The 22,122-nt window shown below is 58.3% G+C and overlaps 1 protein-coding gene across 1 annotated transcript in view; it reads left to right on the top strand.

Annotated features, from left to right (window-relative positions):
• Positions 1–22,122, top strand: part of ERI3 (ERI1 exoribonuclease family member 3) — a 148,596-nt gene that overhangs the window by 90,775 nt on the left and 35,699 nt on the right. The window contains 1 exon segment of the mRNA XM_059727727.1: positions 7,640–7,739. Coding sequence (XP_059583710.1) covers positions 7,640–7,739 — 100 coding nt within the window.

Genomic DNA, 22,122 nt, shown 5'->3' with positions numbered 1-22,122 from the left:
CAGCAGGGCCGGGTGGTTTGGATGCACCAGATGCCATTTGGAAATCTCTGGGTTTCTCCTGCAAATCATGTCGGCATGCTCCCTGGCCTGCCTGCTCCCCAGGTTGGATCAGATTGCCCTGGAGAGCCTCTTCCCCATGGTCCTTCTCCTCCCAAGGGCACCAGGGGCCAGGCAGTGGCTGCTTCATTCAGACCGAGGCAAAACGTGGGGCCAAAATGCCCTGCAGCCCTAACCCCGATCGCTCGCCAAGCCGGTGTGTTTCCAGGGTGCTGTTCCCTGAGGCTGGGCGCGAGGCAGCCATGGCTCTGTGCTGGGGAAACGTCCGACCCGCGCCAGCTCCAGGGGCCACCCGGGCTCAGACACACCTTCAACCTTCCCTTCCCTCGAAAGCATCTGAGGCTCCAGATGTGGGAACTGGGAGTGGGGTTTCGTGTCACCCTGGCCCAGGCCGTGCCTCGGTTTCTCCACTTGTGATACAGGTGGGGTGTTCTTCCTGGGGTCAGCCAGGCCCATTGACACGGCACGCTGCCCAGCCCGGGGATCCCTCTCACTCCGAGTCTCAGAGCACACGTTCCGTGCACAGGACAGGCAAAAATGTGATGCCTCTCTCGGCACCAATTTGCACACCTGCCCGTGACGTGCTGGGGAAGCAGCTCTGGCCTGGGGCAAACCTGGCGCTTCCTTGCAAACTTTGCACTTGCTCTTTCCAGAGGAGCCCCCACATCCTCCCCCACGGAGAATGGTCCCCGGAAGGGGTTTGGCAGCGGGCAGGGAATCCCCCTTCCCACGGATAAGCAGCTCGGAGCCGCAGCCCCATCCCCGTGTGCCCAGCAGCTAAACCCGGACGGTTCCCATGCGGTCCAGGGGCCTTTCCTGGCACGTGCCAGGACCCCTTTCCCCATCACCTGGGTCCGAATGACGTGCTCTTATTAGGGGCTCAGCAGAGACCCGCAACACACGCACGTGCACGCGCGCACACGCGCGGCGCAGCCCGGCACGGCAGGGATGGATGGAGCTGGTGTCAGGGCAGCAATTGCTTATCATGCCTTATCTGGGAATATGAAACTGTATTGCATGACATCCAGAGGCAAGCTGAATAGATATGCCAATTCATCTCGAGCCCGGGCTTTGACAAGCTCGACTGCCCTTGTTGAAAGGCATCAGTCAAACAAGAGCCGCTGCCTGCTTTTTCCTTTCTTATACTTTCTCCCGCTCTAGCTCTCTCTGTCTCCCTGCCTCCCCTGTCTCCTCCTCCCTCTCCCTCTCTCTCTTTTTTTTCCCCTAAGCTTTTTTCCACACAAAATTGAAAAGCTTTGGAAATAATAATAATAAAGGCCCCCGAACTAATACCACTTTAAGCAGCCCCCTCTCCCTCCCCAAACGGGATTGATAAGGAACCCCAGTGTATGAAGGCATGTTTAGATAACATTGAGAATATTAGTGTGAGTGAAGGGAAGTAGGGGGGAAAAAAAAGCCTCCTGCCGCGTCTAAGCCGGGAAGGCGACGACACCCTGGCTAATACGAGTGTTTAATATTTGATGTGTTGGGATAAAGCAGGATCACCTTCGAATTGAATTGAGTGTCAGAATGAGAATCTATTACTGAAATTCTTGTGTGATTTGACAGCAAAGCAGACCATGTTATTCTTCACTAGTTACCGCAATCTTCTCCCCTACATCACTTAAATATTTTTTTCTTTGCTTGAGTAAACACACATTATCCTTTTTTTTTTCTTCCCCCCTTCTTTTTTCTCTTCCTCTTTTTTATTTATTTCCCCCCCCCCCACCTCCCTTAAATCAAACCGGCCTGCGCGGGCTGATGGAGTAGATTGTTATTTCTTTATTTGTCCTATTAAATGGAATTTCTGATCGTTTAATCCTGCTTTTGTAAGTGATTTTAAAATACTTGAAAAGCCGTGAATGTAGCAGCACTTCTGACTAAACTGCTTAAAAGAGCCGCCTTATACCTGGGCTTTTGCAGAGCTGGGGATGGGGGGAGGCGTCTCTGCCTCTCCACAGCTCTCCCCGGCGAGAGAGGCCTGCACGCACGCCAAGCGTGCCCGGCACACGTGCGGCTGGGCTGGGGGGCCGGGGCGCACTGGTGGCCCTGGCCTTCCTCTTCACCTCCTCTCCTTCCTCCCCTCTGCCTCCATGGCAGGGCGGTGGATGCAGCTCGAGAGCTGTCAGCCCCGGGATCGAGAGTCCGCTTGCTAATTACCCGGCGTGCGTCTGAAGAGCTTGCCTGCCTCCCTGGCAGCGTCTGTGCCAGGCGGCGTGCTTTGGGGCCAGCACTTGAGCCTGCTGCTTTCTTTAGGGACTGTTCTTACTGTCTTATATCTGCTTAGGGTCTTCTCTCGATGAATGGCTGCTGAACAGATGGGTTGGAGACGTTCCCTCTGGCATCTCTAAACCAGTGATGGGGGAATCGTAGAGTCACGGAGCCGCGGGGCTGGCAGGGAGCTGCGGGGTCCCATCCGGTCTGAGCCCTGCCCAAGGCAGGATCAGCCCCGTCCATACCAGCCCAGAAAAACCCTGCGTCTGATCTCAGAGCAACACGACACAGTCGCCCCGACACAGCCCTGGGCATCGCCCCTGCCCCTGCCCCCAGGAAAGCAGGGGGACCGCGGTCACAAACGTCCTGCTTCTATTAAAGGTTGTCAATATACGTTCAAGAGAGCCAGGCTGAGGCCGTGCCCCCACTGCAGAGGAAGGCAAAAGTCTGGACCAGTCTGGCCAAGGGGGAAATCCCTTCTTGCCCCCAGGGCAGCGTGGGGCTGAGCCTGAGCGCAGGGGCAAGACCCTCCAGCCAGGACCCTGTGGGGTTGGTGCCACAGGAGCATTGGCCCAGCCCAGCCCCATCCCCAGCCCGGGCTGCAGCACCCAGTGCCTCTGGGGAAGGCTTAAAGCCCCTGACACATGGAGTAGCAAAAGGTGCGGGCAACCAGCACAACCCAGCCTGGGCAGTCCCTATAGCAGAGCACAGGTATTGCTATGCCTAGGTCATCCCCGGCCAGCGTTCAGCCTCTTCTTGATACCTCCAGTGACGGCGAGTCCACAGCTTCCAGGGCATGGAGGGTACTGAACAGGGGAGAGATCGCCCTAGAGATGTCCGGTTCAGTGCTCATCCCCTCCTGCTGCTGTTGGGGCAAGATCCTGAGCTCGGAGGACCACTGCTCGGACCCAACAGAGAACTGCTTACATCCTCAAGACTGGTTTTCTTGCCCAGTGCAAAGGCTGGAAAGTTTGCCTGGCGAAACCTGCCCCTTGCCAGCTCCCAGCCCTGGTGCGGGTTGAAAAGGAGCAGCGAGATTGTTACTACGACAGGCTGAGGCATCCGAGCTGGGTTCGGGGCCCTTTCTGCTGGAGCCCACACAGACCTCCCCTTGCCCGAAGGCCTTGAGGATGTGTGGGCTTCATTTAAAACATGTCAAGCAGCACTCGCAAGGCCATGTGGACACAGACGCAGCTCCTCTCCTGAGATGCACAGCCCTGGGCTCAGAGGCTCGCCGCACAGGTGGGTTACGGGGTGGAGGGTGGGACCCACCTCCATGGGCCACGGGTGACATGACACAAGGAAACGAGGAGAACTCGGCTGCCTCCAAGCACCTTTCCCCTTGCAAAAGGGAGTAACTCTCGGCACGTTGGCATCCGGGGCCCATGTCCAGCCAGCCTTCTGCATGGGGACCTCCCTGCCTCCCGTGGCCTCCCCACCCCACTACACCACACAGGCCCACATCCCTGCCGTGGAGAGCACCCTGGATTCGTCTCAAGCCCTCATCGTTTTGCACATCTCGGGCTGCTGCGTTCATTGGAAAAGCACCGGCGCTGCAGCTCAAAGCCCTTCTCAGCCTCAGCTCCGCACAGGGGCTCCTGAAAAGGACCTTTTTTTTTTTTTTTGGCTTGTTCCTCAAAACTTCCAGTTTTGAAATAAAAACAAAACGCACAAAACATGGCGTTTTTATGTTGCAAAGTGTTTGCTGGAAAATGAAAGGTCAGCAGGTTCTGAGCCCCCGGGTCCACGGCGGCTCTCTGACCCCCTCACCTCCCTCGCTGCTCTCCGGGGAAGGAAGGGGCAGCAGGGTAAGGACGAGGTGCGTGGCCTGGCCGAGAGAGGAAGCCCTTGGAGAGGGGCAGGGGCAGGGCTCTGTGCTGCAGCCCTCGGATCAGAGTAGGAGGAAGTGCTCCTGAGTCCCAGGAACGCCTTGCCCTGCTGTTGGTGACGATGGGGCAGCACGTGGAGCCTCTCATGGTCCCAGCTCTGGTTTTGCCCTGCTGTTCTCCAGGCCCCTGCCCGCTAACCTTTGCATGGCCTGTGCAAGGGCCTAGCCAGGCGCGCTGGCCCAGAGTGATGCAGAGAGCACGTGCTTGGCACCCCTCCTTTGCGCAGGGGCCCCAGGAGCTCTGTGCGGATCCCCTGACTCCTGGAGCATCTTCCTTGCAATGGGGCTGCTCAGCCCTGCGGGGCATTGGCCAGCACATCTCTCTCCCGGCCTCGAGGCAGGCAGGGCATGGTGTCGCCGCACCTTCAGCGGGTTTCCACCCAGCTCCCGGCGCAGGGAAAGGATTTGGGGGGTTATGCAGAGGGAGGAGACCTGATTTAATTAAATACGCCCTTTTGAGAGCTGGAGGCTGGGTCGCGGCCTGGAATCTCCCTGCTTGCAGAACGGGACACGGGTCACGGGTGCGGGCGGCGTTACTGCCCGTCCAGTGTCACCCAGCCCGCGGGCGGCTCAGCGGTGACCCCGGCGGCACGGACAGCCCGTGTCAGAGCCCGCCGATGGCTCTGCATCTCGCTTTAACAGTCAGAGGGAGAACTTTCCTGTTTAAAGATTAAACGCTGCGTTTAAATATTAACCAGCTGAGCCGCTCTCCCTGATTGTGTGGCTGCTGCCGGCAGGCGGCTCAGAATTGCCGGGTTTAATTAAAAAACTTTATTTTCACATACAATTCACGGCTCGCCCGGCTCGATCCTCCCCCCTCCCCAGGACGGGCTCCGCTCCCAGCAGGCCGGGCTGCTCCCCTCTCTATCCCGACACCCTTTGTTTCCTGGCTCTGGGTTTTGCCCCTGCGGAGAGCGTGCGCGAGCTTTGAGGAGCGCGCAGCCGGGGCGGATCAATGCCCCTGGCACTTCCTTGCAGAACCCCAGGAAAAACAATTAAAACTCGATCGATCCGGCAGACGGCGGTGAATATGCATAAGTGCGCACTTGACCTTGAGGGGTCAAGCCGGTTTCTACCGCGCCTGCTTAGCGAGTTTGCTCAGGTATTGCCGCTGTACCGAACGACCTTGGTGAGCCAAGACGAGCACTGCGCACGAGACGCCCGGCGTGGATCCGGGAGGCGCGGCCGCCCTGTCTTCCCCGGCCGGGGGGCTTGTAGCTCGCACTTGATGGAGTCCAAATGGAGGGACGTGTCGTAGGAGCCTCAGGGGATGGCGAGGAGGGGGTGAGATCTTCCCCTGGATCCGTTCCCCTCAAATCCCTTCCTGCGCAGGGCTGGATCTGCAGGTGGCCGGGAGCTCCAGGGAGCTTGGGGCCGGCAGCTGGGATGTCGGAAGCATCGGGCTGGGGCAGCACAGCGCTTAAGTACCCCGCTGCTCGGGTCCGTGCCATGGCTAGGCTGCTCCTGGCACCGGACGTAGCGCCAGCTGGACCCTGAGGCTGAGCTCAGGACATCGTGGCACTGCCTGGGGTTTTGGGCCGGGAGCAGGGCTCGAGCCCAGCCTGCACACGGTGCAACACGTGCTGTTCCAGGCAGAGCTTGTTTGTGCTGTCACGCAGCCCACGGAGACCACGGGGCCTGGCAGGCCTGGACTCTGCTGAGCCCATGGGGCACGTCGGGCCATGTCATCTCCATGTAGGATGCTGGGACATGTTGTTTCCATGTGGGATGCTGGGACGTGTTGTTTCCACGTGGCACGCTGGGCGGTGTCATTTCCACGTGGGATCCTGGGACGTGTCATTTCTGTGCAGGATCCTGGGATGTGCGGGAAGGTGGGACATGTCGGTATGTGGGGACATGTCTGTTCTGTGTGGCGTGCTGGAACGTGTCGTTCCCACGTGGCATGCTGGGTGTGTTGTTTCCACGTGGCATGGGGGGACGTGACCTTTCCAAGGGCCGTGCCTCTGTAGCTGACGGAGGTGGGCTCAGCGTGTGTAAGCAAGTCTTTTCTTCAGACAGCGCCCCGAGGCTGGGCAGCTGTGTGCTGCTGCCCTCCATGGTGCACGTGTGACCGGGAGCTCCGGCTTGCGGGGGTGCGGGGGGGAAGCACCACGGGCCAGCCCCTACCCCCAGGAAACAGGGCCGTGGGCTCCCGTCTGCCTCCCTGGGCCAGGCCAGGCCGCGGGGAATCTGGCGCGCGATGAAGACATCAGCAGTGTTTGTCGAAGGCAGAGGAAACCTCCCGGTTGTGTACACAAGGCGTAATTCCAGTGAATTATGCATAGACTTAATTAGGAGTTTTAATTGCTAATCATCTCCCCATAGGATTAGCAAGGCTGTCTATTAATTATCTGCAGAGCCCTGTGTTTTGCTAAGGCGGGAGGAACAAAGCAGCCTAAATGGTTACATGCGATGGCAATAAATTAACCACCAAAAAACCTGCCTCCCTCCGGGGGCTCCTGCCGGCGCGGCGCGGGGCCGGTGCAGCCGCAGGTGGCAGGGCTGGCCCAGCTGCCTCGGTATGTGGCACCTGTAGGCTCGCACGGCTGCAGTGCCACCAGGGCGTCAGCGGGGGGTGCTGCTGCACAGGTGTGCACTAGGGGGTACAAGGGCACACCTGTTGTGGGTGCACCAGGGGCTCAGTGCTGCTATGCAAGGCAGTGCACTCAGACACCTGTTGTGTGTGCACTGGGGGTCCAGTGCCATTGCGCCAAGGCCATGAGCTTGCACACCTGTTGTGTGTGTACCAGAGAGTCCAGTGCTGCTCTGCAGGACAGTGCACTCACACGCCTATTGTGTGTCCACCAGAGGGCCCAGTCCCATTGTGCCAGGGCAGTGCACTCACACACCTCTTATGTGTGCACAAGGGGCTTAGTGTTGCTGTGTAGGGCAGTGCACTTGCGCACATGTTGTGTGTGCACCAGTGGGCCCAGTGCTACTGTGCAGGACAGTGCATTCACACACCTGTTGTGTGTGCACCAGGGGGCCCAATGCTACTGTGCAGGACAGTGCACTCACACACCTGTTGTGTGTGCACCAGGGGGCCCAATGCTACTGTGCAGGACAGTGCACTCAAACACCTGTTGTGTGTGCACCAGAGGGCTCAGTGCTGCTGTGCAGGGCAGTGCTCTTGCACACGTGTTGTGTGCGCACCAGGGGGCCCAATGCCACTGTGCGGGACAGTGCATTCGCACACCTGTTGTGTGTGCACCAGGGGGCTCAGTGCAGGGCAGTGCTCTTGCACACCTGTTGCATGGGCACCAGGAGTATCCTCATGCCCCCTTGTGACAGCCAGTGATGCCTTCCTGGAGGCCACATGCCTAAACGGAGGGGTGGGAGCGCGTGGGGAGGGCCCAGCCCGACATGGGGCGTGGGCAGGTGTTGGCTGTTGCCAGCCCCGTGGAGGTGCCCCGTGACCCCCAGGCTCGTCCCCATGCCCGCTCTAACCCTTCTCCTTCTCTCTCTCTCTCTCTCTGCCAGGCCTACAGCTTTGCCATGGGGAGCTGGCCCAAGAACGGGCTCTTAGACATGAACAAAGGCCTGAACCTACAGCACATAGGGAGGCCTCACAGCGGGATAGGTGAGTGCTGCACCTCTCGGGGACCGTGTCGGGCTGGCTGCCAGGGGAGCCAGGTGGGGGGAGGGGGTGCCAGCCTCTAAACCCCTTTCTAAAGGGCTGGATGGGCAACTGAATCTAGATACGTGCCTTCCCAAGGCCCCTGCGTCCACAGGGGGTCCTGCGCCTGCTGACATGTGTGCACACACACACACATGCACATATGCGCGCACACTCGCCTTCACACATACATGCTCACATATGCATGCATACACACACAAGTGCATGCGCATACACACACTTGTATAGGTGTGCACACCTACATATGCACACATACAAATGGACTCACATATGTGTATGCACATGCGTGTGCGTGCACATACAGACACACGTGCACATGCACACATACATATACCTGCGTGCACACATGCTTGTGCTCATGTGCACACATTCCTTGCTGCAGTGCTCATGTTCTCCGTGGTGAGATGGTCCTGGAGCAGTGCCCCCCCCTCTCCCCGCAGGGTACCCCCTTGGCTTGCGCCTCCCGACAGCTCTGGGGCTGAGGCTGGGCCAGGGCTCAGACTGTGGTCTCGCTGCTTCCCAGCCTCCGCTGCATGTGGTCCCTGTGTTGGGCCAGGGGCTCCACGTGTCCTGCCCCGTGGGCATCTCGTGAGTGGGGACCAGGCTGCAGGTGCTGTGTGGAGCAAGAGGGCTCAGACCTCAGGCTGAAGAACGGAGTCAGTGCGTCTCCTGGGCAGCTCCTGCGTGCGGTGGGTTTCCCAGCCCGTGTCTCCTGGTGGACATCCCAAAACTGCCCACGGTCCGGGGTGCCTGGTAGCTCATCCTCCACATGCCACTGGGGCAGGGGTGCTGCAGGGAAGGACAAAGATGCTGCTCATGGCCAGGCCTGTCATAGCCGTGGGGAGGGGCAGCCGCCCGGGACAGAGGGACATCTACAGAGCTGCGTGCAAGGAGCGGAGCAGTGGGCCGAGGGGTGGCTGTTTGGGCTTGAGGTGTGTGTGTGCCTGTGGCTGGAATAGCGAGGGGGCTACGTGTGTCCTTTCTGCTTCGTTCTGCCTTTGGAAAACGAGGCATGCGGTACCTCCGGGGGTGTCATACATGGGAAGATACGGTAGCTACTCCAAGCACATCTCATTCAGGGCCACCCTGTAAAGGAAGATCTCCTGAAACGTCAGGTAACCTCAGAAAAGACGTGGATCAGGCAATCCCAGGTTTCACCCCGCGGCCAAAGCAGCGGGGAATTCAGTCCCCCAGGGAAGTTTTGGATAGGCATCAGGTAATAATTTCTACAGGAAATGAATCTGCAGCTTTGCCTACAACGTTTCGCAGCTGTGAAGCGGGGACTGGGATGGGAGAGCCGGAGCAAGGGGAGCCGGCCCTGAAGAGCCGGACATCTAGGGACAGACATTGGAGCCTCGCATGGCCATTGGTGTGGTTACCCCTACAACTGAGCTGCCTGTGTATCTGCCTCCCCCCATGCCCCCTGCTCTCTCTGTGGACATGAACACGTGGCACTGGGCCCCTCTCCGTGGCTCCCAGCCCCAGGCGGCTGCCACGGGGGCGCGCTGCAGCGTGCACGGGTGTGGGATCGACCTGGCAAAGTGGGCCCCTCCCCAGGCCTGGAGGGAGCTGTTTAATATTGGTGCAAGACTCTAACCACTAAACTCTCCAATCAATCCGCGTTAAGGAGATGAATTATTTAAAGCTCACCGGCTTTTAATTAGCAAGCTCCTTCTGAACTATGGATCTGGTTGCATTATTGACGGAGGGAGCATTCAGATTTGCTCTCCTGCCTGGGAGCGCGGCCATTCTTCTTCCACGCGGGGCGGGGGCAAGGGAGACCCCGGGAATTTGGGGGTCCAGGCACCCACCCCACGGTTCTGCTCTGGCTGGTGCCGGGGCTTGCGGGGGCTGCAGCCGCCTGCAGCTGCCTCCATGCCGCCCATGGCGTTGGTGGGGAGCTCAGTGATGTGCTGCCTCCTCCGTAAAGCCCCTCGCGCCCTGGTCTGCCATCCATTCTCTCCTTTAATTACTGGCTGCTGTTATCACCATGTTGTCAGCTGGCTGCCGTGCCTCTCGGCCCTGATGGATAGGTCAGGACGCGGCCGTTCGTTTGCTCCCTTAGTCTCTGTTGTCGTCCCGGATTTTTTTCTCCTTCCTTCCTTCCTTGTTCCTGCTGCTGCACGGTCCACGTGCAAAACAGGCCCATCACCTCGAGACATGCGCTGTGTGTGGGAAAGCAGCCCTGGCACTGGGCCTGGCAGTCCCTGTTCTGAACCACATTTGCTCCCATGCAGCTCCACAGAGGCGGAGCAGCAGCCTGCGGTGTGGACATGGCTCCCACCATGGCCGGGGTGTGGGTGCTGGCTTTGCAGCCTTCCCGTGCCCCTGGCTGTTTGTGCTGCCCCGGAGAATGTCTCTCAGCCCCTCTCCTCTGCTGCGTGCCGCCGTGAGGGGCCTGGTGCCCTGCAATCAGAGACCTGAGGAATGATGCCTTGCATTGGAGAGTTTGCTTAACTTGATCCCAACAACACAGTTGGTCCAATAAAAGAGATCCCTAAGAAATCAGAGAATCACGGAGCAGCAGGGCTGGAAGGGATCTCCAGAGGTCTCATTCAGTCCAAACGTGGCCCAAGGCAGGATCAGCCCCGTCCAAACCCGCCCAGACAACCCCGTGTCCGAGCTCTGAGTAACGTGACACAGTCACCCCTGACAGCCCTAGGCATCGCCCCTCTCCCAGGACAGCAGGGGGGCCGCGGCCCCCAATGTCCTGCTGCTTCTAGGGGGGTTAATGCGCACTCCAGAGAGCCCAGGCCAAGGCCGTACCTCTGCTGCAAAGGAAGGCAAACCCCCCCAGTCTGGACCAGTCTGACCAGGGGAAGGAGGGACCTGCCTGCTCAGAGTCCAGCTCTGCTCCTGCAGGCTATAAAAGCTCTTTAAGCTCCCCGTGCAAATGAGGCCAGCTCCTCACTCCCCTGGGGAGGGCGTGCCGGCCTTCCTCCTCTGGCAGTGAGGAAGATGGGAAGGATCTCTGCTGTGTTGGCCCTGGAGAGGGTCCCTGGTGCAGCGCCCACGGGCCTTAGCTGCTGGCTTTACCCCACGTGCTGCTTAGCTGGGCCCGGTGGAGTGTGCAAATGCTGCGGTGAAGCCCCGGCAGTACCTCAGGTTGGGGGTGATTCCCTGGGGACATCCTCTGACACATGGGGGGTTGTCCAGCACCACGGGTTGTTGTCCCAGTCAGGCACTCAGCACCATTCATCTCCAGGTGAGAGGAAGGCAGCTGCCAGAGCTGAGTCCTCTCAGGTCCTTCTGTGCGTCCATTAGGGTTATTATCATAATTATTACTATTATCATCATTATTAATTATTACTAGTATCATGAATAATAATAAAATAATAATAAAGGCTTCCTGGCCTTTCTGGGCATCCATCCCTATCCCTAACCCTGCTCCGGCCATGCTGTCTGCAGTGCTCACGGCATTTGCCATCAGGGGTCATGGTGCAATGCTGGCCAGGGAGCATAGGAGCAGGGACCATCGCAGCCCCCGTGCCAGGGATGCCTGCCACTGGACCACCTGCTCCTGGCCCACGCAGCACATGGCTTTCCAGACCTTGCTTCATTAATGCAGAGACTGAGAGAATGGTGCCTGCCTGCAGCCCCTGTCCCAGAGCTGGGCGCGTAGGGGCCCAGGGGACTCGGGCCAGGCTGCAGAGGTTTGTGGCATGGACTTGTTTTTTAAAGTCTCCCCCAGAGGCGCTGGGTGCTGCAGCCCAGGCTGGGGATGGGGCTGGGCTGGGCCAGTGCTCCTGCCGGCACCGACCCGCTGTGTCCTGGCTGGAGGGTCTTGCCCCTGCACTCAGGCTCAGACCGACGCTGCATTGACAAAGGGCTTGGACACCTTGGAGGAAAGGGATGTTAGTTGCTATCGAGCACGGGTGTGAGAGGCACGGCCTCTGAATCAGACCTTCAGTGCTGGAGACTGCAAGGGAGAGAGGAACAAGGGAAAACCCTGCTCGGACCCAGTCACTCTCCCTTCCAGCCTCCGCTCTCTGCTGCCATGTGACGGGAGACTGGACACAACGGACCTGGGGTCAGACCCAGCTCCTCACACCTCTGCTCACTCAGCATCAAAGCTCAAAGCGTGGCTGCCGCGCTATGTGCAGACTCCGAACGCAGAGCCCTTCCTGGGTACCCTGCGCCCAGGGACCCCCGAGCCCCACGGCTGAGAACGGGGGTGGTCATCTCAGGGGGGAAGAGGCAGGGAAAGGCCCCCTTGTGCTCGACCACCCCTTCCTGGCCAGCCGTGGCTGAGCTTAGAAGGGCAGTTGCGAACCCACAATCCCTGGGGAGGTTGCGGCAGGCAGAAGGAGACAAAGAGGATCTCAGAGAAACAGGATCCAACCTCAGGGACCGTGGAGAAGAGGCCAAACCTCCCGCTTCCCTGTGAACGGTGACGCCGCCGCCGGCAGCGCGGCTGTAAATAGAGCCGCCGCGGTGGCTGACTTGCTCTCGGTCAAGCGTTTAACAAGCATCAGTTCCCCGTAAAGGCAGAAAACACCTTTGGACGGGTTAGTGCCTCCTGCTAGAGCAATAAATCTGGGCATTTCAGGGCTGGGAGCTGGCTGGTGCTGCAGGATCCTGAGATGAGGCCATGCGATAAGAGTTTTCCCTGCGTGCAGCGGGGTTCGTGGTGGGTGTGGGAGCAGCTGGGGCTGGGCACTGCGTGGAGAGCCTGCGGGCAGGTCCTGGCCACGCCAGGCTCTGGGGCTTGTGAGGTCAGGAGTCAGAGCCACAGTCCCATGGGTGCTGGCGCAGGGGGCCCAGTAGCAGCACGGCACCAGCCCTTGCAGCCCGCTCCCCTTCCACCTCGCTTGGCACCACTGTCACCCTCGTGTCCTCGTGGCTTTTGTCCGTAGACTGTATACTGGCCCCCATGTCACGGCTGGGCCGTGGCTCTTTGCGTTACTCTCTGCCGCGGTCAGAGGTGGAACAAGCAGGGTTTGTGCCTGAGCAAACCCCGCAGGAGGGCAGCGGGGAGGGGCTGGTGAGTGGCAGAGGCTCGAGGGTGGCAGGGAGGGCCACAGGGGTCTCACCTATGTTGGGGACTCGAAACCAGTCCCAGGTTGCTGCTGTTACCACAGCTGCAGTGGGCTCCACTCTGCACCCAGCTGCTGCTGCAAGACCAACCCCGTGCAACTGCTTTTTCTGGGGAGCGTAGACTTTGCAGGGGTGGGGGGCAGTGCTGGTGCCCCTCTTGCCACCCCGGTCATGCTACTGCCTGGGGCTCAGGCGTGCAGGCAGCTTGTGCTCCGTGGCCAGGGATTCATTAGTTCCCTGCTCGCACCTCATCTTCCTCCTGGACCTTTCCATGGCTGCAGGCAGGACGAGGCGCCAGGTCCGGCTGCAGCAAAGGAGAATGTGGCTGGACAGTAAGACTTCACAGGTTTCACAGATTTCACAGACATTCGGGCTGGAAGGGACCTCGGAAGATCATCGAGTCCAGCCCCCTGCCCAGGGGCAGGAAGTCAGCTGGAGTCATAGGATCCCAGCAAGATAAGCATCCAGTTTTTTCTTGAAGGCATTCAGAATAGGTGCTTGAACCACCTCCGGCGGCAGGCTATTCCAGACCTTGGGGGCTCAGATAGTAAAGAAGTTCTTCCTTACGTCCAGCCTGAAACGATCCTGGAGGAGTTTGTGACCATTCGATCTTGTCATCCCCTGGGGCGCTCTGGTGAACAAACGTTTCCCCAGATCCTGGTGGTCACCCCTGATAAGCTTATAGGTGGCCACCAGATCACCCCTGAGCCTGCGCTTTTCCACGCTAAAGAGCCCCAGGGCTCTCAGCCTGTCATCATAAGGTCTGTTTTCCTGACCTCTGATCATGCGCGTGGCTCTCCTCTGGACTCTCTCAAGCTTCTCCACATCCTTTTAGAATTGCGGACCCCAAAACTGGACGCAGTACTCCAGCTGTGGCCTCACCAGGGCCGAGTACAATGGGAGAATGACGTCCCGGGATTTACTTGAGAAGCATCTGTGGATGCAAGCCAGCATTTTGCTCGCTTTCCTAGCCGCAGCATCACATTGGAGGGTCACGTTCATCTTGTGGTCAATCCTGACCCCCAAGTCCCTTTCATCCGTTGTGCTAGCCAGCGTAGCACTGCCGAGTCCATACCTGCATGCTGCAGGTTTTTCCTCCCGAGGTGGAGAACCGTGCATTTTTCAGTGTTAAACTGCTTCAGGTTCTCGTCCACCCATTTCATGAGCCTGTTCAGGTCGGCCTGGATCGCCCTCCTGTCCTCGGGTGTGGATGCTTTACCCCAGAGTTTGGTGTCGTCGGTGAACTTGGCCAGCCCACTTCTGACTCCAGCGTCCACATCATTGATGAAGATGTTGAACAATACAGGTCCAAGGACAGAGCCTTGGGGGACCCCACTGGTCACAAGGCATCACAATGATTGACTTCCATCAACCAACACGCTCTGGGTCCGACCACGGAGCCAAATCCCCAGTCAGCGGATCGTGGCGGACCCGAGGCTGCAGTTGGCCAGTGTTGCCAAGAGGTGATCATGGGATACCAGATTGAAGGCTTTTTTGAAGTCAAGATATACAACATCAATCTCCTCTCCCTTGTCCAGGTGATAGGTCACCTGGTTGTAAAAAAGGAAACCTTTCTAACCACGAGGGCAGCGAGACGCTGGAGCAGGCTGCCGGGGGAGGAGGAGGGGTTCCTCAGCTGGACGCTTTGCAGGATGGGTTGGACCAGTGGTTCTTAACCTGTTCGCCCTCAGGCAACGCCGGCTCCTCATTTTCACTCCTTTTTCAACCGCAGACAAGCATTTAACTTGGCGGGTTCCTAGTGGAAGTCTCTGGGTGGATCTTGTGAATCCTGTTTGCACACCCGAAGGTGCTAACACTGCGTGTCGCCCTTGAAACGATCTCCAGGCACCCCCGGGTGTTGCAGCCCTTGGGCTGAGAATCACGGCGTTAAACAGACGCCTGTCACAGGCTGGGCCAGTGGTTTTGATCCTGGCTCAGGGCAGGGGATAGATCAGTGGTTTCCAAAGCGGGGTACACGGCGCTCTCCCAAGGGGCACGTGCCTACATTTTAATGATGGCAGTGGAGCTGCTGCTTAGTCGACACGTGGTGAGTAATGGCATTGCTGCGTGTTGCCGTCGGCGTTGATGCTCTTCCCAGGAGTGGCAGGACACAGGCAGCGCGCTCGTCCCCCCGTTTTGCTTGTAGCCCTCGTCCTTGGATCTCTCAAGCACATTTTAACAACCTTTTTGCAGCAGGATGTTGCTTCCACGGTCCCCCTGCTTTACCTGTGGCAGGTTTGGGTGCGATGTCCGGTGTTGATTGTATTTTTGCTAAGGATTTGTCTGGGATGGTTTGAATGGGGTTGGACTCGATCTCCAGAGATCCCTTCCAGCCCTACTTGACCATAATGCAATGATTCTCCTCAGAGACACAACCCAGGAGTTACAGATCTAAGCAGACCGGTGTGCCGTCTCTTTCTCGAATGTCTTCACTACTCCAAGACCCCTCTGGTCTTTAGTCTCTTGGTATCTTAGGACCCTCATGCACCTCTCTGCTTCTGGCCAGTCCCCTTCCTGGCCTCCTGATGGATGGCCCTTGGGAAACAGAGACCAGACTAGAGAAGACCTGGCTCTTGATGGAGTTGTGGTCCCCCCCTCGCAGGCGACTCCTTGAGCAACCTGCTGACTCTTCCCAGGTGATCACTTGCTCAGCTCCAGCCCGGCCTGAGTTCCAAAAATGGACAGACTGGTTCCCCGGGATTGCAGCCAGCCTCCCAAATGAGGGGTCAGATAACCCCAAGTGGGCTGTGACAAGTCGGGTTGCAATCGCCACCAAGTCCCTAATTCTCCTGAGCCTTCATTTCCCCGTGTGCCCTTTTTTTATTTTGCTTTACTGTGCCCCCGCTGGTCTGCCATAAGCAGCATTTTAAATCAATTGTCGCTGGTTGAATAGAAGTCCTTTAAGTGGGTTGGATGCGCAAGGAAAAGTGCACCCAGTGTATCAGGATGTGCATTAAGTGTGTCAGGATGCATCTGGCCTCAGGCACTTACCAGCCGTTAAACAAAGGAAGTGTTAACTGCTCTGGGCAAGTGAGCGGGTGTTTTCTGGTCACTAGGCCCTTCCAGATTTTAGAGCTAGTAGAGCTCATCCTTTGACAGGTTGCATTTATTCGTAGTTTCTCAGCTTTGGATCAGTCGGTGCTTGGCAAGAACTGCCCGAACAACCTAGAAGGAAGAAATTATTTCCTCTGCACTTGCAGAAGAAGGTCTTAGTGCCAGTGGCTGGTTTGGCCTTTACACGCTGGCTCTAAGGCAGCGAATTTCAACCTTTTTAGGCTCAAGCGTCCCCCCCCTGAAAAATGCCAACTCTTAGTTTTCACTCCGTTTTTGACTATAGAAAAATACTAGAGCAATTCTTCAGTTGCAAAGAAACTCAAAGACACAACAGCTCAGAATGGTTTTAACACTCTGGATTCCTAGTTAAGATCTCGGGGTTTATCTTGGGAATTGTGTTTGCACACTAAGGGCGCCTACGCACGTGCAGCAAGGCTGCTCCGACGTGCTGCAATTACAGCATGGTGGAGCGTGGTCATGATTGCGCTCCAGCAGACTCCAGCATCACGTCTTTTAGCGTCTCTGCCCTGAAAAATGGCAGCGGGGGCACTTTCAAGCTGATTCGATGAGCTTTAGTTGAAGTGCCCCCACTGCCGTTTGCAGCACAGGGACGCTGATACACGAGACACTCCAGGTGTTTTACTTAAAGCAGCTCTCGGAGTCGCTCTGCGACTTTTCCCCCGACTCCTGGAGCATGCGTATAAATGCCCTAACATTGTATAGCACCCGGCAGCACTGTTGAAAGGATCTTGAGGCACCCCAGGGTGTCGTAGCACCCTGGTTGGGAATCCCCGTTCTAGGGGCTCAGGCAGTGATTTCTGCCCATTTAGTAAGTTGACTTCCTTGAATACTTGGCAGAAAATATGAACCGCTTCATATTCTATTTTAACTTAAAGGCTTTTAATAGTAAGCATAGGATTTTAATAGTAAGCATAGGCTTTAATACGGGCTTTCATAATTTCAGTTAGAAATATATATTCAGTTAGATAGATAGATGGATAGATATAAATTTCAGTTATAAATATATTACATGGGGTTTTTTTAAACAGAAGAAAAATGATTTTAAATTAAATGAAACTGTCCTGCTTTGACTTTTCCTCGTCTTTACCCCTCCTGGTGCTGGATAAGCAACCTGCCTGCTTCAGCCCAGGGTTTGGCTTGGGAGCAGGTTACAGCGAGCCCTAGCAGTGCCCGTGATCTTGGTTTTGCAGCAGTGCCTGGCGGAGAGGTGCAGGGTCGACAGAGCGGGGACTGTTCTCTGGTTTGCACTTGGCCCGCTTCTTTCTCATCACTGGAGAATTGAGATCCAAAGCTGCGTGTTGGTTTCTGTGGGTCTGTGTCTCTTTTGTCTCCTACTGTATACTGTATTTTCTCACATGTGACACACACTTTTGTCCCAAAATCCAGCTGCTGGGAATTGAAATGCGCGTTATATGTGAGGAAGTACGGTAAGCGTGATTCCTGCTGCTTCCCGGGCAAAGCCGAAGTGACTAGACCGACAGGAAGCAGAGAAAGAGCAGGCTCCGCTCCGTACCTGCTGCTGCGCTGGTACTTGCTACAGCTTACTTTCTGCTTCTTTCTGTATTGCAAAAACAAGGTGCTTCGCTTATCCCAGGGTGCGTTGTATGCAAGAAAGTCCGGTAGCTCGGCGCATCTTGCCCACACTTGCCGCAGGTTCATGAATGCACCGGTCGATATCTGCCGGCTTTAGCTTGGCCCCTTGGAGCTTTTAGGAGCTGCCAGCTGTCTAGCAATGCAGTTGTCTCACTCCTGGCATGTGGCATGCCTGACCCCGTTTCCAGCAAGGATGGGAGAGGCCCTGGCCAGGGAGGGGACTCGTGTCAACTCCCACAGGGCAAGAGAAGACTGGCTGGATGCAGGGTCTTCCCGCGTGTGCAAGGGAGAGCGGGGGGCTAGTCTGGGACCTGAATGGGAGGAGCTGCCCACATGGCTGTGAGACTGGTGCACATGTGTGCGTGTGGAAGGGGCACACGCGCCGGGTTTCTGCACATGTGCTGCCCCAGCAAACGTGCTGCTTTCCTGAAGCACCCTGCCTGCACCGCTGCTGGCCTTCTGCCCGGCTGGTCGGTGCAATGAGGAGGCCGCGGGCTGTGCCAGCTGCTGTGGCATGGTGCCAGTTGGTGCAGGGCGGGGGTTTGGTTCTGGTGCCCTGAGGAAGGTCTTGCCTCATCCCCTCACCACCTGGAGCGCTCTTCTGTCTATCCCCTGGCCCCGCACTGCTGCTGCCTTAGCCAGATTCACCAAGGGAGGGGACACGTGCTCAGAGGAAAGGGGCATCAGTCACTATTGAGCACGGGAGCGAGGGGCACGGCCTCTGCATCAGACCTCCAACGCTGGGGGCTGCAAGGGGGAGAGGAACGGGGAAAAACCTGGTCACTCTCTGCTGCTGCGTGACGCAGGACATTGGGCAAGGCGGACCTAGGGTCTGACCCAGCTCATGGCAGCTCTTATGCTCTTATAGACCATGAGGGCTGGAAGGGAGCTCAAGAGGTCACGTCTAGTCCAACCCCTGCTCCAAGCAGGGCCAGCACCAGCTACATCATCCCAGCCAGGGCTTTGTCTACCTGGGTCTTCAAAACCTCCAAGGATGAAGACAGCACCACTGCTCTGGAAAGCTTGTTCCAGTGCTTCACCACCCTCCTTACGAGAGATTTTCTGAATATCCAACCTCACCTTCCCTTGCTGCAGCCTGAGCCCATTGCTCCTTGTCCTGCCGTCTGCCCCCACTGAGACCAGTCCAGCTCCGTCCTCTTCGCAGCCCCCCTGCAGGGAGGTGAAGGCTGCTATTCAGTCCCCCTTGGTCTTCTCTTCTTCAGACTCAATCAGCCCAGTTCCCTCAGCCTCTCCTCACCAGTCCTGTCCCCCAGCCCCACAACCATTTTCATTGCCCTGCACTGGACTCTCTCCAATGTGTCTGCATCCTTTCTGTCGTGGGGGGCCGACAGCTGGACACAGCACTCCAGATGTGGCCTCCCCGGTGCCGAATAGAGGGGGAGAATCACTGCCCTCAATCTGATGGCAACGCTCCTGCCAATGCAGCAAGGGATGCCATTAGCCTTTGTGGCAACCAGGGCACCCTGTCAGGTTCCTCTGTTCTCCCTGCGCCGTTCTCCGTGGCCCCGGGGATCCAGCCCGGTGCGGTCTGTGACACGGGTTTGCAAACATGCATCCTTTGGGCTGAAAACGGCCCTGCGCACGCTTCCCTGTCTGCCAGCCCCCCTCCCGCGGCCCTCGCAGCCTCTTGGAAAAGCCCCGCCGATTCCGGGGGTCAGCCGCCCATACGGCGCGCGCGGTGGCAGGCCGGGCCGCGTCTCCGGGTGCCCCCTGCTCCGTCTTTTCATTCCCTGATTGGCAATCTCGGAGGTGAGGGGGGGCGAGTGCTCCTGCTCCGGAGCATTAATTAGGCCTCGGCGAGAAGAAGAGGACCGGCGTGTTTTTAGCGGGGAGGTTAATGGGATGCTCGCAGAGTAGACAGTTTTAATGAGCTTCAACTGGGTGCGCGGCGAGTTTACTCTGGGTGTTAAAAGGGTCTCGCGGCAGTAGTTTGATGTGGATTGTCTCCTGGCCCCGGGGTCAGAGGGGAGCGGCTGTCAGAGTCCAGGCAGAGCGCGTTTACTTAGTGACACGATTCTAATTAACTGCTGCGGAGCTGCGCTGCCGGGGGGGAGCCGGCAGCGCTGCCGGGGGCATTGCCCGCCCGGCTCCGGCAGCCTTCGCACCAGGCTTGGCTCCCTTCCTTGCTGCATGGTCCAGGGCAGCCGCCCGCGCGCTTGGTGCTGACCTTGAGGGAGAGGGCGGGGGGACCCGCGGGCGCTAAGTGCCGCAGCGGCGGGCAGAGGCCGTGCGGCGTGACGGGTGCCCTTTCCCGTTATCCGGTGCCCTCTGCCTGAGCCTCGGCCGCTCCTCCACGGCCCCGCGGCTCCTGGCTCCGGTCCTTGTGCCCGTTCCCTTCCATCCTCTGCTCCCTGGCTCTTGTGCTTTGCCACTTCCCCTCCGCCTCGCCAGCCTTCGGGCCTCCTGGCACGCACCCTCGGTGCTCACGTTCACATTCGTCGCACTCTTATTCGCACACTCGTGCTCCTGCTGGCACACTCATCATGTTGTCATTCATACACTCTTGTTTGCACGCTTATTGTGTTCTCATTCGTACTCTCGTGCTTCTGGTGGCACATTCATTGTGCTCTTGTTGATACACTCATTGCACTCGTGTTTGCATACTCATCGTGCTCTCCTTGGCTCACTCAACGTGCTCCTGCTAGCACACTCATCATACTCACATTCATGCACTCATCTTATTCTTATTTGTGCACTCCTCGTGCTCTTGTCTGCACACTCATCATGCTCTCATTCTCCCACTTGTGCTCATGTTTGCACACTCATTCTGTTGCTGGCACACTCATCATGCTCCCATTCACACCTTCATGGCGCTGTTGTCCGCATGCTCCCTGTGCTCTCATGCTCTCATTTGTGCACTCGTGCTCTCGTTTGCATGCTCCTCCTCTTGTTTGCACATTTATTGTGCTCTTGTTCACATGCTCATTCTGCTGGCACACTGCTTGTGCTCTCATTCTTACCCTCATCATGCTGTCATTTGCGCACTCCTTGTGCTCTTGTTCACTCGCTAGATGAGCCAGGCGTCGACTCAGCCTTGCGACCCAGGTCCACCAGCGAGTGTTTTACCGCAGCGCAGAGATGTCGGCATGCTGCCAGCTGCCCCTTCGGGGGGCCGCGGACTGTCCCAGTGCTTGTGGGGCGGTCTCAGCTCTCCCGTGTCATCCCCGGGTCCCTGGCTGGCGTGTCAGGGTGACGGGGTCACGGTGCCACATTGACTGAGCAGACATGGACACTGCGGCGAGAAGCAGGTGGGGTTGGGACCCCGCGACTGACTCAGTCCCTCTCCCCTCGCCAGCCGCCCATCTCCCCCCGGCAGCTTCTTCTTCCCTGCGCCCCATCTCAGGCCCGGGACCTTGTGTTTCAGCCCACCCTCCTTGCAGAGGCTGCCCCCCACCCCAGTTCCTCCACACACACGGATGCCTCTGGGGCAGGGGGCATTAAACTGCCCTGCAGACGGGGCCGTGCATTTCTGGGCTGTTGTGTCCTGTTGTCCAGGGCTCCCACAAGCCGCCTTGTTGTCACCATTATTCCCAGGGCAGGAAAACCCCAGCCGTAGGTGCCTCCTGTCCCCTTGACGAACCCCCCTCTCCCTGAGACCACTTGGTCCCTTCACCTACACCTGCCTCGCTTCCTGCCCTGATTGCTGCCCCTGCCGCCTTTCCCCAGCTGCCACGGGGGCAGAAATGGGGCAGGCAGCTCCCCAAGTCCATGGCTGGTGGCAGCCGAGGCTGGATCTTGTCCCAGAGGTCACATGGAGCCGGTGGCCGCCCCGGCCACATCAGCCGTCCCGTTTCCTTAGGCACCGGAAACGGGATCACCGCATGACGAGCCAGGGTGCCGGACCCCGCGTCCCATTCCCGGTGCGGCTCCCGCACGGGGCCACACGTCGCGGCGGCTGCCCGGGCCCCGGCGGGGGGCTCCGTCCCCTACCCACAGCCGGGGGGCGAGGGGGGCAGGCTCCGCGTTCCATAATTAAAAGAGACTTAAGTAAAAATCAACAGAAATGTCATCAAACGAGCAGTGTCATCTTGAATTAGCGCTTCTAAAGGTCAGGCCCATCCAGAACAGGTGGAGCGGATGCTTGCCGCGTGTCGCGAGAAGGCACAAGAAGGCTGTGGGGGGGCAGCCCCCGCGCGGGTGCTGGGACCCCGGGCGCAGGAGACCACGGGGCCTGGCGGGCAGGAAGGGACCCGGCACAGGCTCTTGGTCCCTGGAGCGAGGGGCTGGAGGGGAAGGGGGGCCCGGCCGGGGCGGCGGGACGGAGGACGTGGCTGTCAGAGTCCAGTCAGAGCACATTACGGCAGTGATATGATTCTAATTAACTACCGTGAGAGGTGTCACAGCTGGAGAGGCAGGGAGCGGAGACGGGCTTTTAGAAGGAGAAAAAAGCGATGTGACAGTCCTGCTTTGCCTTTTTTTTTTTTGTACTCCGGCGCCCTCCCCTCCGCGTGGGAGTGGATCTGACGATAATTAGGATGTCTGGCGGCTCGGGCTCGCGCTCGCAGTCATTTAAGTTTTCGACGTCTCTCTGAAGGGACTCGGGGCTGGCGGGATTACTGCACGGAGTGACAGAGCACTCTTCTCCGCGCACACCCTCTGC

This window comes from Alligator mississippiensis, chromosome 5, assembly GCF_030867095.1.
Source record: "Alligator mississippiensis isolate rAllMis1 chromosome 5, rAllMis1, whole genome shotgun sequence".
Lineage (NCBI taxonomy): Eukaryota > Metazoa > Chordata > Crocodylia > Alligatoridae > Alligator > Alligator mississippiensis.
The sequence above is the reverse complement of the archived record's forward strand: the minus strand, read 5'-3'. Positions and strand labels throughout refer to the sequence as shown.